General features: G+C 39.0%; 1 protein-coding gene across 1 annotated transcript in view; it reads left to right on the top strand.

Annotated features, from left to right (window-relative positions):
• The window catches only part of LOC137502850 (piggyBac transposable element-derived protein 3-like), a 37385-nt gene that overhangs the window by 2117 nt on the left and 20509 nt on the right, over window positions 1-14759 (top strand). Inside the window, exons 2-3 of the mRNA XM_068229967.1 lie at window positions 1692-1781; window positions 5790-5915. Of these exons, the coding sequence (XP_068086068.1) occupies window positions 1710-1781; window positions 5790-5915 (198 nt within the window). The 5' untranslated portion in view covers window positions 1692-1709. The remainder of the gene's footprint in view (window positions 1-1691; window positions 1782-5789; window positions 5916-14759) is intronic.

The raw sequence follows: 14759 nt of genomic DNA, 5'->3' as shown, positions 1-14759 counted from the left end.
CAAACACTGATGAAACGCACATCATGAAGGGCATCTGGTTGTTGAGCAGGGCCAAGATTTAGTGAGAAATAAGTAAACAAAGATGTTTAGGTCTACTTCTTGAAGTGATTAGGACAAAATTTCTTCTTTTCTTATAAAGGGTGTAACGGGAAAGTACAGGCAAACATTCAGGACATATTCCTCATGCGTAGAAGAAGAATACCTATATGTTATATGGGCTGGGAAACGCTTTATTTCCATGTTAGAGGTAATTTTCTACAAGTCTACTCTACATCATGGGAAACACACAGGAACGAAACATACTAGTATACCACGTGAAAACCACTCTTACATGAAATGTTTAAAATGCCGTCGAATAGAATCGCTACATCCATCAACCCAACATCGCATTGAATCTCGCATAGGATTTGAACATTCTGAACATCTTGTACATTGCATGTAAAGAAGAGTTTCATGTGGTACTTTCTGTTCCTGTGTGTTTCCCATAATAAATGTAAGGTTGTAAGAAATGAATTCTAATGTGGAAATGAAGCATTCCTCCACCCATGTCCATATAACATATTTTCTTCTTATATGTTCGAGGAATGTGTACTGAAAATTTAGCTGTACTTTACCATTACAGCCTGCAATTTGAAGCAGGTGGGTTGTGTGTGTATTGCACGCAGAGAGAAAGATATCTACAGGCTCACTGTTACAAAGAGTTCTCCCCAGAAATTTTCTTCAGCTGGGTAGCAGGAATGAGTAGCTGGGCGGAAAATACTATGTAAAAAAATGATCAAATTCGATTTTATTCCCCGTAGGCCATTAACAGTAATATCAGGCAGGTAAACATTCACTGCAAAAATGAACTCTTTTTAATGTTATTATCACAAGCGAGACATAACAGAGTATTTTGAGCTTCTAGTGTTCAACTGCTCGTTCATAACCATTTAACACCGGTGCTTACCACTCAGTTGTTGTGGAGTATCATGTGGGTTTGAAACGTCATTTAGAATTGAGTGCTCGCATGCTATTCCATGCTAATCCAGATGAAATTATGCTGAAAATAATGATGATTTATCATTTAAATAATCAGTTTTACAGTATTTACATTTTAATCTGGAGCACAATTGACTCAAAATGTTATGTAAGTAGCACATAATATCTAAGTTACGTTAGCCGGGCAGTGCTCCCAGTGAAAGGGTCATAGGGAAAACAGTGTTATATTTTATAGTCCTTTTTTCATTTTTAGAAGGGTTGAAACTCTCCTATTGCTCTTGTGATGACAGTAAAGAGAGGGTTATTTGGTTTTACTTCCCCTTTGAACAGTTATCACCATCAGTAATGTGGATATCTATGGGGATATTTGCATTACCAATATTTGAGGCAATGGCATAAGATGGACAGAGCAACTGGCTGTGCAGTTGGTCACGTTGCTATTCACTTGTATTCAAGAGACAGTGGGCTCGAACCCCACTGTTGGCAGCCCTAAAGGTGGTTTTCTGTACTTTACAACTCTTTTAAACCAGGCAAATTAAGGCCATGCTCACATTTTTCCATGTCTTCACCCTCTCCTCTCCCATCATTGCCATAAGACCTGTCTGTGTCGATGTAATATAAAGGAAATTGTAAAAAAAAAAATTAAAAATATTTCATAACTTTCTATGTATTGGATGAAATTGTTTCAGCCATTATACTGTATATATTTGCAGGTTTGTATGTCATAAAGTATGGAAGAACCTGCATTTGTGAAATGTGAGCCAGCGTGGTCTTCAGGTACAGAAGAAGAACGCTCTAACTTTGTAAGTTGTCTTCCATGAAGTATATTCCTGTAATAATTAAAGTGTGATGGAGAGAAAATTCGATGAGAAACAGTTTTTAAGACCACAGAGGGATTGTTGGGACCTGATCCTTAGTATGCATCAAGTAATTGGAAAATACTATGAGAGGAACAGACAGCTCTGCTTATCTTTGATAGGTTAGATTAGGCATGCAATAAAATACCAGTGGAAAGGAAGAGGCATTGGCTTTTACATGTAGATTATTGTAGCCTATCAAAGGCCAATTATGCCACAGTCAGTATCGATGATAGACTGTGTTCTTGGTTCACATTAATTATGGGCTTTGTTATTCACATCGAAGGTGGATCATTTACTGAAATGTATTAAATGGCAGAGAGTGATTAAATGAATTGAAATGCAGTAACCTTTCTTTCTTGGGTAGATTATTTGGTCGTGATGACAAATGGTGCTGAAAGTTTCCAATGTAATATCAAGAGTGCATATAAGCAGAGAATATTTAGAGGCCCAGTAAAAATCTACAGGCCCACTTTTCTTACCTGATTTTCTGCTTATATTGTGGCTGGCATGACTTCTTTAAAATCCAGTTATGAATGTGTTCATTTTTTCTAGCCAATATATTTTTTTTTGGAACCAAGTCACTTGCACATGTCTAGGAGTAAAATTTATTTCACCTTTCGTTTAGCCTATCTGTGTTAGTGTTGGAGTACTTTCAACTGGAGCTGCCTGTATGCATTCCATCTGTTCATGGATTATTTGTGTACTCAGCTTATCAGAAACACTAACACAGGGTATGTCACATGATGCCTTTACATTTGATGGACTTCTATAGTTAGTGCTTTCTATTTTGTTAGAAATCTTTCACTTCTTCCTAATGAAGGACAAAATAATTTGTCTGGTGTGGTATACTACTGTTTACTGAAACAAACTTGTATATATTTTCTTAAACTGAACTTGTAAATGTGAGACAGCAGGCAACTGTATACATACAGGTAACATAATGTCACCTGATTGCGTACTTTATTATGCACCACGTGTAATTGGAGATTCCGAGTGGAGATAATGATATGTATTTGGTCACAGATGCTTATCAGAAAGTTGAAGTGTAGCTTCTAGAATTATAACTACAAAATAAGCATTGCAAGTTTAATAAATTTGGAACATCATCCGTAGAATGTTAATTTTTGGTGATTTTCTTTTAAATTCTGATGCTCGTGTTATTGGAATGTTACGAGACTGTAGAAATAATTTAGATGCCTGGGGCATGTGGGTGTCTGCTTATTTTCACCCCTCTGATTGAACTGGAAAGTTGCATTTTCATGACTGAAGTGATATCTGTTGGAGAGAAAACCAATAAGATGAAATCTCAGGTATTGGAGAGAGGTGGATTATTTTATTTTAAGTTAGTGGTATGCATATTCTTCAAGGATGGTATTATGATATGTGAAATCAAATCTAGATGTAGCAAAACTTGTGCAATGACCCTGCCGCTATGATCATTGGTATTTTGGAAGAAAAAGGTCAGATCTCAAATGAATTTATCTGTACATCATTCTGTTTTTAGACTGAATTTTTGTATGAAAGGGAAAGCTAGATGAATTCAGAATATTTTATTCATAAACTAGAATAACTTGACGTGAAAGCAGCATAGATGATGGTGGTACTTACTGGTGACAGAAGGGTATGTGGTGTGAGGAGATAACAGCTAAGTTAGGAATACTCTCAATGGATAATGCTGTGTTTTTTTTAAACTGGCATCCAGCATGGATCCAAGTCATGGTTATCCTCTTTCACACCATGATTTGGATTGCTGCATGTCGTGTGGCAGCTGGTGTCATCAGTAGACCTACTAGTGCTATAGCTGTAGGATGTTAGTATACTGTCAAGATAATAGCATGATGCAACTATGAGATATGGACTTATGATTGCTATATAAAATCTACATATTTGAATCACCATTGATACTTTTAAGGAATATCCTTTCAGACATTTAAACAAAAGTCATTGGTTTAAAAAACTGCATAGCCAGCAGGCTGTATGGATGTACCAGGTGTCCACAATTAATGTTCTGGTATTTAGTATTGTACAGCATGGGCTGTAATGATCGTAGGGGTCTGAAATTTCATAGATATGCTAACTAAGCAGTGCGCTTATAAATTATGCCACAAAAAATGTGTTAGTTGCAAGTTCTGCCACCAGGCAAAAATATGGCACTCTATGCGGTCAGAATGTACCAAATTCCATAACTCTGACATCAAAATGTTCTTCTGGTAGAATTGTGTTGTGTAAGTTCCTTGGTTACGCACGTTGATTCCTTTTGTGAAGTAAGTCTTCATTTTAACGTAAGAAAGTTGAACCCTTCCATGTGAAACGTAATGCATATTGGGAAGAGGGACCATGCACTACTAGTGAAGTTGTTTTATCAGAATGGCAGCGATAACAATGCTGTATTATGGGAATATCGCCAACAGAAACACCAGAGAAGATGTCCCATGGCAAGTATTGGGCTGAAGAAAATGATTAAGAAATTAGAGGAAACAAGTGAATTAGGTGTCACAGCAGGGAGAGAACAGCGGCCCATCCTCATGGATGTTGTTGAAGAAATTGCTGTAGCTATAGCAGACTGTGCAGCACATTCTCCCAATTCTGTAACCAGTGCTTGAGTTGTCACGTGAATAGTCGCTACCCTGGTCAACAGTTCACAATATTTATTGGTGCAATTTACACTGGTATCCCTACAAACTTCATACTGTTCATAATTTGAAACCCCAAGATGTTACACAACACCATGACGTTGCCCTTCATTTTGTGGCGTGCGTGGAAGTGGACAGCATGTGGCCAGGGAATATTCTGTGGACTGATGAGGCACATTTTACTCTGGAGGATGCAGTGAATGAACAGAACGGTCACTTATGAGGTTTAACTCCTCCAAACGTTCTACTGGAACAGCCATTTTATTCAGCTTATGTGACTGGTGTTGTTTTACAAGCTCCTTCATTCTTGTTCAGATTTTCTTTGAGGAGATGATCCTTCATGGGCCTGTTAGGTGTACAGTGACATCTGCACGTTATAGGGACCTCCTTGTGCAACACGTGATTCCAGCTTTGCAGGAACGTAACTGCGAACACACCGTTGTCAGGTGAAAGAATTGCTTCGAGAAACCTTCAGTAATGACTGCATAAACCCTAGGTATATTCTAGATGTGTGGCCTTTGAGGTTCCCTGTCCTAAATACATGTGAATTCTGGTTGTGAGGACATTTGAAAGATCATGTCTGTCAGGGACCTGTCCTGTCTCTGCCTGATTTAAAGGCTAGTACACAATGGCATGTCGCTCTGATTTCATCTGATATGCTGTGGGTAACTCTTGACCATGCCGTGTTATGGATGCTGCGTTTTGTGGAGTTTGGAGGCTACAGAAATATTTAAATACTACTTATTTCTAACTATAACATGATTGCATGTTATTTTATCAGCAACTGAAGATGGCCTCTAATAGAGCCCAAAACTGGTTCTGCTAAATGTATTAAATACATAAAAAATAAATCAAATATAGATTAGGTGGGCAATCCAGGTTTATAATTGTGATAGTTGGAACTATTAATACGTGGCTAATGAAGCTAATAAACTACGATAGCTGCTGTAAATTTGTTAAGAAGGAAATGTGCCATATGGTGTATGGACAAGTGTGCAATATAATATTTTTAGTGTTTATTTCTTAGCATAACTGCATTAATTACAGTAGATTGTGTTCTGTGCTCAGATTTTTGATTTTGCTTCAATTTCTACAGTGTTCATACGAACACTTTTCAGTGTCAACTTAGTAAAATGTCTGTCAAACACACAACAATTTCAGTATAAACTATAACAATATAAATGCACCTGTAGAGAAATTGTATGTATAATAGTGTGTACTAATATTGAAATTGTTGTGTGTCTGATGGACTGGAGAGTTTTTATGTTATTTTACAGCTGCTGGAGTACAAAAGCCCTTGAGATCTCTTCTTTTACAGGAGCAGAATGCTGTTCCACCTTCTGACAATCAAATTAAGGTAAAGGAAGAACCAAATGATACAGTTGCTGATCCAAGCTTCGAAGGGGTGGATACAGATGAGGTCAAAGGGCCTTGTTCTGATGAGGTATCTGCTTTCTTGTTAATTGATCCACTGCACATTTTGAGTGTCAAATGGGATATGGACAAGTGTGCATTATTATATTTTTAGCATTTATTTCTTAGCATAACTCCATTAATTATGGTAGATTCTGTTCTGTGATCAGATTTTTCACTGTTTCAATTTCTACAGTTTTCATAAGAAAACTAGATCTCATGATTGGTAGATATTGTACTTGGTCTCAGTTCCTCAAACCTACCTCCTTTCAGACTCGTGAATTTCATCCTCCTATGCAGCCCGTCGCTATGCACTTCTTGTTTTCATCTGACCTTCAAACTACCAACATTTTCAAATCTTAGAGAGTCTTGCCATTTTTATGGCCTTTTTGACTGTTCTCCTACTTTTAATGAATCTTTCATTCCTTGCAGTTTCAAACATCTTTAGTTTTCTCTTCTGGTTTCATAAAAAGTTTTTCTAATAGTACTTCCCCTTAATACAAATATCACTGCCATCTTCATCGCCTCGTGCTCTGTTGGAGTTACCTTTAAGTGTCCCCTGTTCAGGGATGGTATTCATTCACCTATTTTGAATCTGTAATGTTTGCAGAAGTCCTTCTAGGGATAACAGTTTGTATGTCCATCATGCGTGTTTTCCTTTGCTGTGCTAATGTGACCTAACTGGAGTGACCTCTGCATAAGTTAGTGAATGTGCCTGGAGGCTGTGTTGGAATGCCCCGATAGAACCTGAACGACCGAGCAAGTGGCTGTGCAGTTTGGGCCATGAAGCTATCAGCTTGCATTTGGGCAATAGTGGGTTTGAACCCGCAGTCGGCAGTCCTGAGGATGGTTTTCAGTCATTTCCCATTTTTTTACCAGGCAAATTCTGGCTGTACCTCAGGTAAGGCCACGGTTGCTTCCTTCCCGCTCCTAGTCCTCTCCTATCCTGTTATCGCCATAAGACCTATCTGTAGTGGTGTGACATAAAGCACATTGTAAAAGGAATTAACCCCTCAGCGTCACAGCCATTTAAAGAGTTTCCTACCCTGCGGTCGGATGAGATTTCAAGTACGCGCGACGGAAATACATTGATTCACTTAAAGTGTTACTATAAGTAGCCCGATATTCACGAAATTTTGAATTCCTTATGACAGAACTAAGTACATGCAGATAATTACATAATTGTTTCACATTTCGTTAGTAATTTAGTTCCGTATTATAGTGTTCGAAGCACTCTTCGAGACAGAGACCCATGTCGCACTCCTGGCAGCAGTACACTGACGTCTTCTTTTCGTCATGTTTTGAACACATGATACAACGTCTCTGAGGTTTGGATTTCTCACTCTTTGGTACTAATTTCCTGATAAAATGTCTTTCCTGCAACCTTGGAACAGTATTATCTGATGCGCGCCGGCCTTGAATATTTCTTTACCCGCTCGAGCGAATGTATTTTGTTAACAAACCTTTCACCACCTGAACCCGATAAGGTAATTGCTCAATATTTATCTCTGTGACCTGTGTGAATATTATTAGAGAATTTAGGTATCATAATTCACTGCTGATAACTTCCCTTTGACCTGTATAATTATCTATAGTCTCCTACACGAAATTTCCAAGTACTGTTTCCTTCTTATCGTCACTGTCATAATTTACCACTGTCACATCATCTATTTCAATATCAGTGCTGCTCATACTGTCACTACTACTTCCGACTAAACTTTCATCTGATTTATACAAATATTTCAAGCACGTTACTGTCAGTCAAACGACGGCTGAGCACGGTGCGTGACATGGACTGATGAAGCTGCAGCAAGACTGAAAGCAGGACGAAATTGAATGAGGGGAATAACATTTATGACGAAACAAATCAACTCGATACATATTTCAGATGAAAGGTCGAGACATCATCTTTCAAGCGAGATATATACCATGAACAACTGGTTCTCGTATTGTAAGACAGAAAGCAGCACTAACTCATGCCTACACAGAGCGCTCGTGGAGAGTTATGAAAATATTACAAGCCAAGAAATAAATACAATATAATAAATAAACCGCACTCTCAATGTACAAATAGAGCAAAGAATATCACGCGAAAAGACAAACTTCTCAGATCATCATTTCTTTATTTTATTCTGTGGGAAAGAATGAAGCAAACAGACTTTTTATAAAAAGCAGAGAATGGTGCTCAGACTTACCTGACAGATGTTTAACCTCGTAAAAACAACTACATTATAACGATTTTCAATTCTTATTTACAACACTGATAAACCCAAAAATGTCTTCTTGGAAGCAAAACAATTTGCATATCAATAACTCCAAAACTCTTCGCGCTATAGCTGTAAATGTGAAACCATGTATGGGTCTATACCACGTATAGAGGTCGGCGGCTAGAGAAGAAAAGAGGGTCTATACCACGTATAGAGGTCGGCGCTGAGGGGTTAACAATCGTGAAAGACCTTTGATAGTGGCAGCATTGGCTTGATAGTCTGGTAGTTAGTATGCAAAGAATTATCCGGCACTAACTCTCTAAAGGACAAGTGGTAGATATTAGGATGTCATTTGCTACAATTGTAAATTCAGTTCCTTTTTCCATTCAATTGAAGCTCGGGTTGCCTTAGAAATCTTCCTCTGTTTCCTAGTACAAATTCAGATGTCATTCTTATCACCAGATATCAGACAGTTAGCAGGTTGTTCTAGATATCCATTCTGGTGATACCAACTTGCTCCACTTATATAACATTTTCTATGATTGGTCTTGACACTGTTGGATACTTTGATTTTAAACTACATATATTATCTTATGATGTGGATATAGATTCCCTTCGGGAACCTGAATTATTTGTCCCCAGTGAGTACCAATATAATAGACCCATTATATTGGTATTTTAAATATTGTCTTGTTAATGATACTGACGTTTGCAGGCATAAAACAAATTCATGAATTTTCAAAGAAGCAAAACAAAACATATTTTGGACAAAATTTAATGTTAGTCCATTTGGAACCTTATTAGTATAAAATATTATAACATCAGAAATATATGGCAATTTTTTTATATCTTTATCATATGGGAAGTTTACAAAAGATGAAGAAATATACAATATATGTGTATAAAGACCGTATAACAGTGTATCTTGAATTAATTAGTCTATGTGAAAAATTTCAGCACAGTAATGTATTAACATTATTAATCGTGACAATCACGAAAGTGCACTGACACAAATTTGGAAATGTCAGAACTTGGAGCTGTACACTGATGTATGTACTCCATATGTCTATTCATTTGTAAGGCATTTCTAGTGCCTCTGACTACAGTTACAGCTGTGATTTGATAAGGCATGCTCAGGATGCACTTTTTAATGTTCTCATGTGGTATGAACTCCCTTTCTGCCTTTATCGCAGCCTGAAGTTGAGCCAGCGTATCAGTGGTACAACTCCATGAACAACATCCAAGCATATCCCAGACATGCTCTGTTCAGTTTAGATTGGGACAACTATGTCAAACCATGTGCTCAATTGCAGCTTGATCCAGGTGTTCACGCACACAGATGGCAACATTTGGGTGAATGTTGTCGTGCATCATGATAAAGTTCTCACCAATGACTGGTGAAAAAGGACCTCATGATCTACCAAAATCTCCTCGATGTATTGGGGGGCTGTCATTCTCCCATTCTTGACAAACACAAGCTCCGTGTTCGCATGTGTGGTAATCCTAGTCCAGACCGTGACAGAGCCTCTATTGAATGGTGCCATTGGAGAAAAAGTATAGGGTGATTAAAGATTCCCCCAGCCTTCTGTAATATCTCTCTCTTTCACCCAGTGTCCTCAAACAGGATATAGATTCATCCATAAACAGCACTGAGCTCCAGTGCCCCATAGTCAAGTTTCGATTGACACTGTTGAATTACACCTCATAGGCATGGTAGTAATGTAAGCACAGGTCCTGTGACGGGCTTCTTGGATTGTAAGTCTGCTTCATGTAACCTCTTCCTCATCCCTTTGCTGATGTTCATCCCCCATACTTTCTGCAACTGATTTCTGATTTCCACAGCTGTTCTTGATGAAAAATTTGCATTACAAGAAAGTGATCATCATGCTCAGCAGTCCTCTGACCAAAACCAGGCCTTCTGGTATAAATGAATGGGCCAAATCAAAGAGTGCCCATGTAACATTTCGACAGTTATCAGAAAAATATAAAAAACTTGATAGGTTCGTTAATATTGTTTAAAAAATCCCATTTCTTGTTTGGTTACAGTAAATAATGCCACAAAAATATTTGTATACTGGTTTTTCCATTAAGTACTAGGTTAAGTAAAGAAAAACTGAAATATGTTTTGTACTTAGTTTTTGACTTGAGCATATGACATGGATATCTACTATCATAAGGTTAGGTTTTCTTTGCACCAAGTAGTGTACATTTTCATTATAAATGTTTTTGGTGTGTTAAACAATAAAACTTTTCACAGTAAGTCATATAATTAATAAAATCAGTAATTTTTTAAAAAGATTGGCTAACTAAAAAAACAGTGCCTATAATGATTGTAACCCTCCTGCCTATGTTGAGAATGGATTGAAAATATGAGTTTAACTTTATTACAACATAAAAAACCATGCTTATTTAAAAATCAACACAATAAATTGTAACTTGATCAAGAAGTGTATACTGCATACAGGCCTAACCTACACTAATGCACATCTTCTTTTATTTCCTTGTTTTTCTTTTATACAGTTCAAATACACTGACTGACAGAGCAAATGCAACACCAAGGAGGAGTGGTTCGAAAGGGATGAAAGTTGGGAAAAAAACAGACACGGCACGGACGAATAATTGATGTTTATTTCAAACCGATATGCAGGTTACACAATGCGCACGGCATCGACTCAGTAGGATGTAGGACCACCGCGAGCGGCGATGCACGCAGAAACACGTCGAGGTACAGAGTCAATAAGAGTGCGGATGGTGTCCTGAGGGATGGTTCTCCATTCTCTGTCAACCATTTGCCACAGTTGGTCGTCCGTACGAGGCTGGGGCTGAGTTTGCAAACGGCGTCCAATGAGATCCCACACGTGTTCGATTGGTGAGAGATCCGGAGAGTACGCTGGCCACGGAAGCATCTGTACACCTCGTAGAGCCTGTTGGGAGATGCGAGCAGTGTGTGGGCGGGCATTATCCTGCTGAAACAGAGCATTGGGCAGCCCCTGAAGGTACGGGAGTGCCACCGGCCGCAGCACATGCTACACGTAGCGGTGGGCATTTAACGTGCCTTGAATACGCACTAGAGGTGACGTGGAATCATACGCATTAGCGCCCCAAACCATGATGCCGCGTTGTCTAGCGGTAGGGCGCTCCACAGTTACTGCCGGATTTGACCTTTCTCCACGCCGACGCCACACTCGTCTGCGGTGACTATCACTGACAGAACAGAAGCGTGACTCGTCGGAGAACACGATGTTCCGCCATTCCCTCATCCAAGTCGCTCTAGCCCGGCACCATGCCAGGCGTGCACGTCTATGCTGTGGAGTCAATGGTAGTCTTCTGAGCGGACGCCGGGAGTGCAGGTCTCCTTCAACCAATCGACGGGAAATTGTTCTGGTCGATATTGGAACAGCCAGGGTGTCTTGCACATGCTGAAGAATGGCGGTTGACGTGGCGTGCGGGGCTGCCACCGCTTGGCGGCGGATGTGCCGATCCTCGCGTGCTGACGTCACTCGGGCTGCGCCTGGACCCCTCGCACGTGCCACATGCCCCTGCGCCAACCATCTTCGCCACAGGCGCTGCACCGTGGACACATCCCTATGGGTATCGGGTGCGATTTGACGAAGCGACCAACCTGCCCTTCTCAGCCCGATCACCATACCCCTCGTAAAGTCGTCTGTCTGCTGGAAATGCCTCCGTTGACGGCGACCTGACATTCTTAGCTATACACGTGTCCTGTGGCACATGACAACATGTTCTACAATGACTGTCGGCTGAGAAATCACGGTACGAAGTGGGCCATTCGCCAACGCCGTGTCCCATTTATCGTTCGCTACGTGCGCAGCACAGCGGCGCATTTCACATCATGAGCATACCTCAGTGACGTCAGTCTACCCTGCAATTGGCATAAAGTTCTGACCACTCCTTCTTGGTGTTGCATTTGCTCTGTCAGTCAGTGTACTTCACCTAATTAGGGAGTAGGTGGCCAAATTGTTTAATGTGATTTAATATTTCATTCCTTTTTCATTCTTGTGGATTTCTTTTCCTTTTTTTATTGTCTGCCTCATCATTATTAGTAGGCTCATCACAACTTTCACTCATAACTAATTTTTAAAAGATAAAATTTAACATTAACTTAATGCAACAAGGTATACATTCCCAGAGAAGAGGTTAGACTTTCTACATAATAAAACCAGCTGGTTGTCTGCTGCAAATGACTAGGGCAGTTCTTGACTTGAGGTTGATTTATTTCTCATTTAAAGCCAGTCGAACATGTTTTACTTGGGCTAGTTTTACCTTCAGACCATTGAACTTTGAGAGTAGAATAAAATGTCAGCCATAACTCAATTGCGGCAGAAAATGTCACTTTGGCATTTCTTGACTTGACCATTTAATATTGTCCTTTCTGCAATTTTAAATAGTTCTGTACATCTGCCACATAGCATATACTGCACCCATCCTCAGCTAACGGAATGGCCATTGCTGCCTTTTCAGGAGAAAGGGCTATTGCTACCTGACTTAGAAGTGAGACTAACTCTTGTGGACAAGTTATAATGTGCACAAAGTTTGCAGCATGAGAATAAACCTTAAGGCAGCTGTTTGTGGTTATTTTTATTTAAAGGTAGATAACGACAGTTTTGATGTTATGACTGTAAAATATGTTCACCAATTAATTCTGCTGAAACTCCTCAAATGGCCTAATTAACTTCTGATACGTTGCTATATTGTTGTTATGTCATAATATTTAATTCATACAACGTTTGAAACAGACCAACATTAAATTTTGTCTGATATTCGTTCTGATTTTTTTCTTGTGTTGGTTAGCTTATTATAGATGTCTTCTTATCTGGTAGTGAGCATATAATTAAAAATCTTTTATTCCACCTACTCAATACTATACAATAATTGTAATGTGTATGTATATATTACAATGTGTTATTAAGGCCTGCAGTGGACATATCGAGTTCTCAGGATTGTCTGGGAGAAAAGGGAGTTCCCTGATGATTGGCAAAAAGGAATAATCATCCCAATTTTCAAGAAAGGCAATAAGAAATTATTGAAGAACTACAGGGGAATTATTCTTATATCCCATGTTGCTAAGATAATGGGGAGGATACTGGAAAGTAGGATGAGGTTGAGGGTTGAGAATCAGATACAGGAAAATCAGTTTGGTTTCAGAAGTGGAAGGTCAACAATAGAGCCTATTTTCATTATGAGACAACTATTGAAAAAGCAATGTGAGTACGGGAATGATATGGTGATGACGTTCATTGACATTGAGAAGGCATATGACAATGTCCTCAGGACTAAAGATTGGGACAGTCTGGTGCAAGAAGGAATTGGACAGGGATTAATAAAAATGATGATGGCAATGTACAAGGAATGTTGTAGTTGTTGGCAGGAAATGTTGGTTCAAAATAACTAGTGGGCTGAGACAGAGAAGTGTTCTATCACCAATCCTGTTTACAATAGTAATGGATGACGATCATGAGAACAGCAAAAGCAGCATATGGAGGAAGAGAAATGAACATGTTATTTGCAGATGATATTGTGATTTGGGGAGAAGACGATAGGAAGGTTCAAGAACAGTTGGGTGTGGTAAATGGGAAAATCAAAGAATGTGGATTGAAAATAAGTGTATAAAAGATTAAAACTCTTGTTATGACTAGATAGGAGAAAGGTGGGAAAGGTCAGATTAGACTTGCAGACAGGCCCCTGGAAGTAGTGGAAACGTTTAAATACCTGGGGAGTGAATTAATGGAGAATGCTCGACTGGATGCTGAGATTAGCAAGAGGATTCAAGCTGGAAGTTGTTTCTATCATAGTGTAAGAAACATGTTATGGGACAACGATGTGCCAATGAAAGCAAAGGAAACTATGTACAAGATGTGTTACATACCCATAACAACTTAGGAGCAGAAACTTAGACAATGACAAAGAAGGAGAGAGTTGAATACTGGCAGCCAAAATGAAGTTTTTGAGGAGTATGATACAGAAGAGTAGAAGAGACAAAATAGTGAAAGAGAAAATCCGGGAAGAAATTGGAGTGGAAAAGATGAATGATGGAATGGGGAAGAGCCAACTAAGATGGTTTGGGCACATAAAGTGAATGAGTGATGAAAGAATGCCAAAAAAGGTGATAGAAATGCAAATGCAAGGAAGGAGAGGTCATGGACGACCACTATTGAGAATGAAGGACACAACCCAACACAGTATTAAAAAAAACCTGGACTGGGACACAGTGTTGGAAGAGGAGTGATGGAAGGACAAAGAAAGTGAACAGGAACCATATTTGCCCCTACCCGGCTCCAGCTGGACAAAGGAAAACAATGATGATGGTGATTAGGGACTAGTTTTGACACTGTGTGGGTCATCATCAGCCTAAATAAGGTACACTTTATTTGTCAATATCCTGGAACAGTATTTTGTTGTGAATTAATAAAATTAAAAAATGAACTATATGTGTAATGTGATAATATGAATGTAAAATGGTGAAATACAAGAAATGTTATGTGAGATAAAATTATATCGTGGTACTGATCAATAGATAGTGTGCCATTTCACCGTTCTATATTTGCAGCAGTAGGAACAAAAATGGCGTTCAAACCATTAAAAGATCAATGTGAAAGCAATTAACATCGGTACGAGCCGAAATGATAATCCTTTAAACCGGTAGTCAC

This window comes from Anabrus simplex, chromosome 13 (assembly GCF_040414725.1).
Source record: "Anabrus simplex isolate iqAnaSimp1 chromosome 13, ASM4041472v1, whole genome shotgun sequence".
In the NCBI taxonomy this organism is placed as follows: Eukaryota; Metazoa; Arthropoda; class Insecta; order Orthoptera; family Tettigoniidae; genus Anabrus; species Anabrus simplex.
The sequence above is the reverse complement of the archived record's forward strand: the minus strand, read 5'-3'. Positions and strand labels throughout refer to the sequence as shown.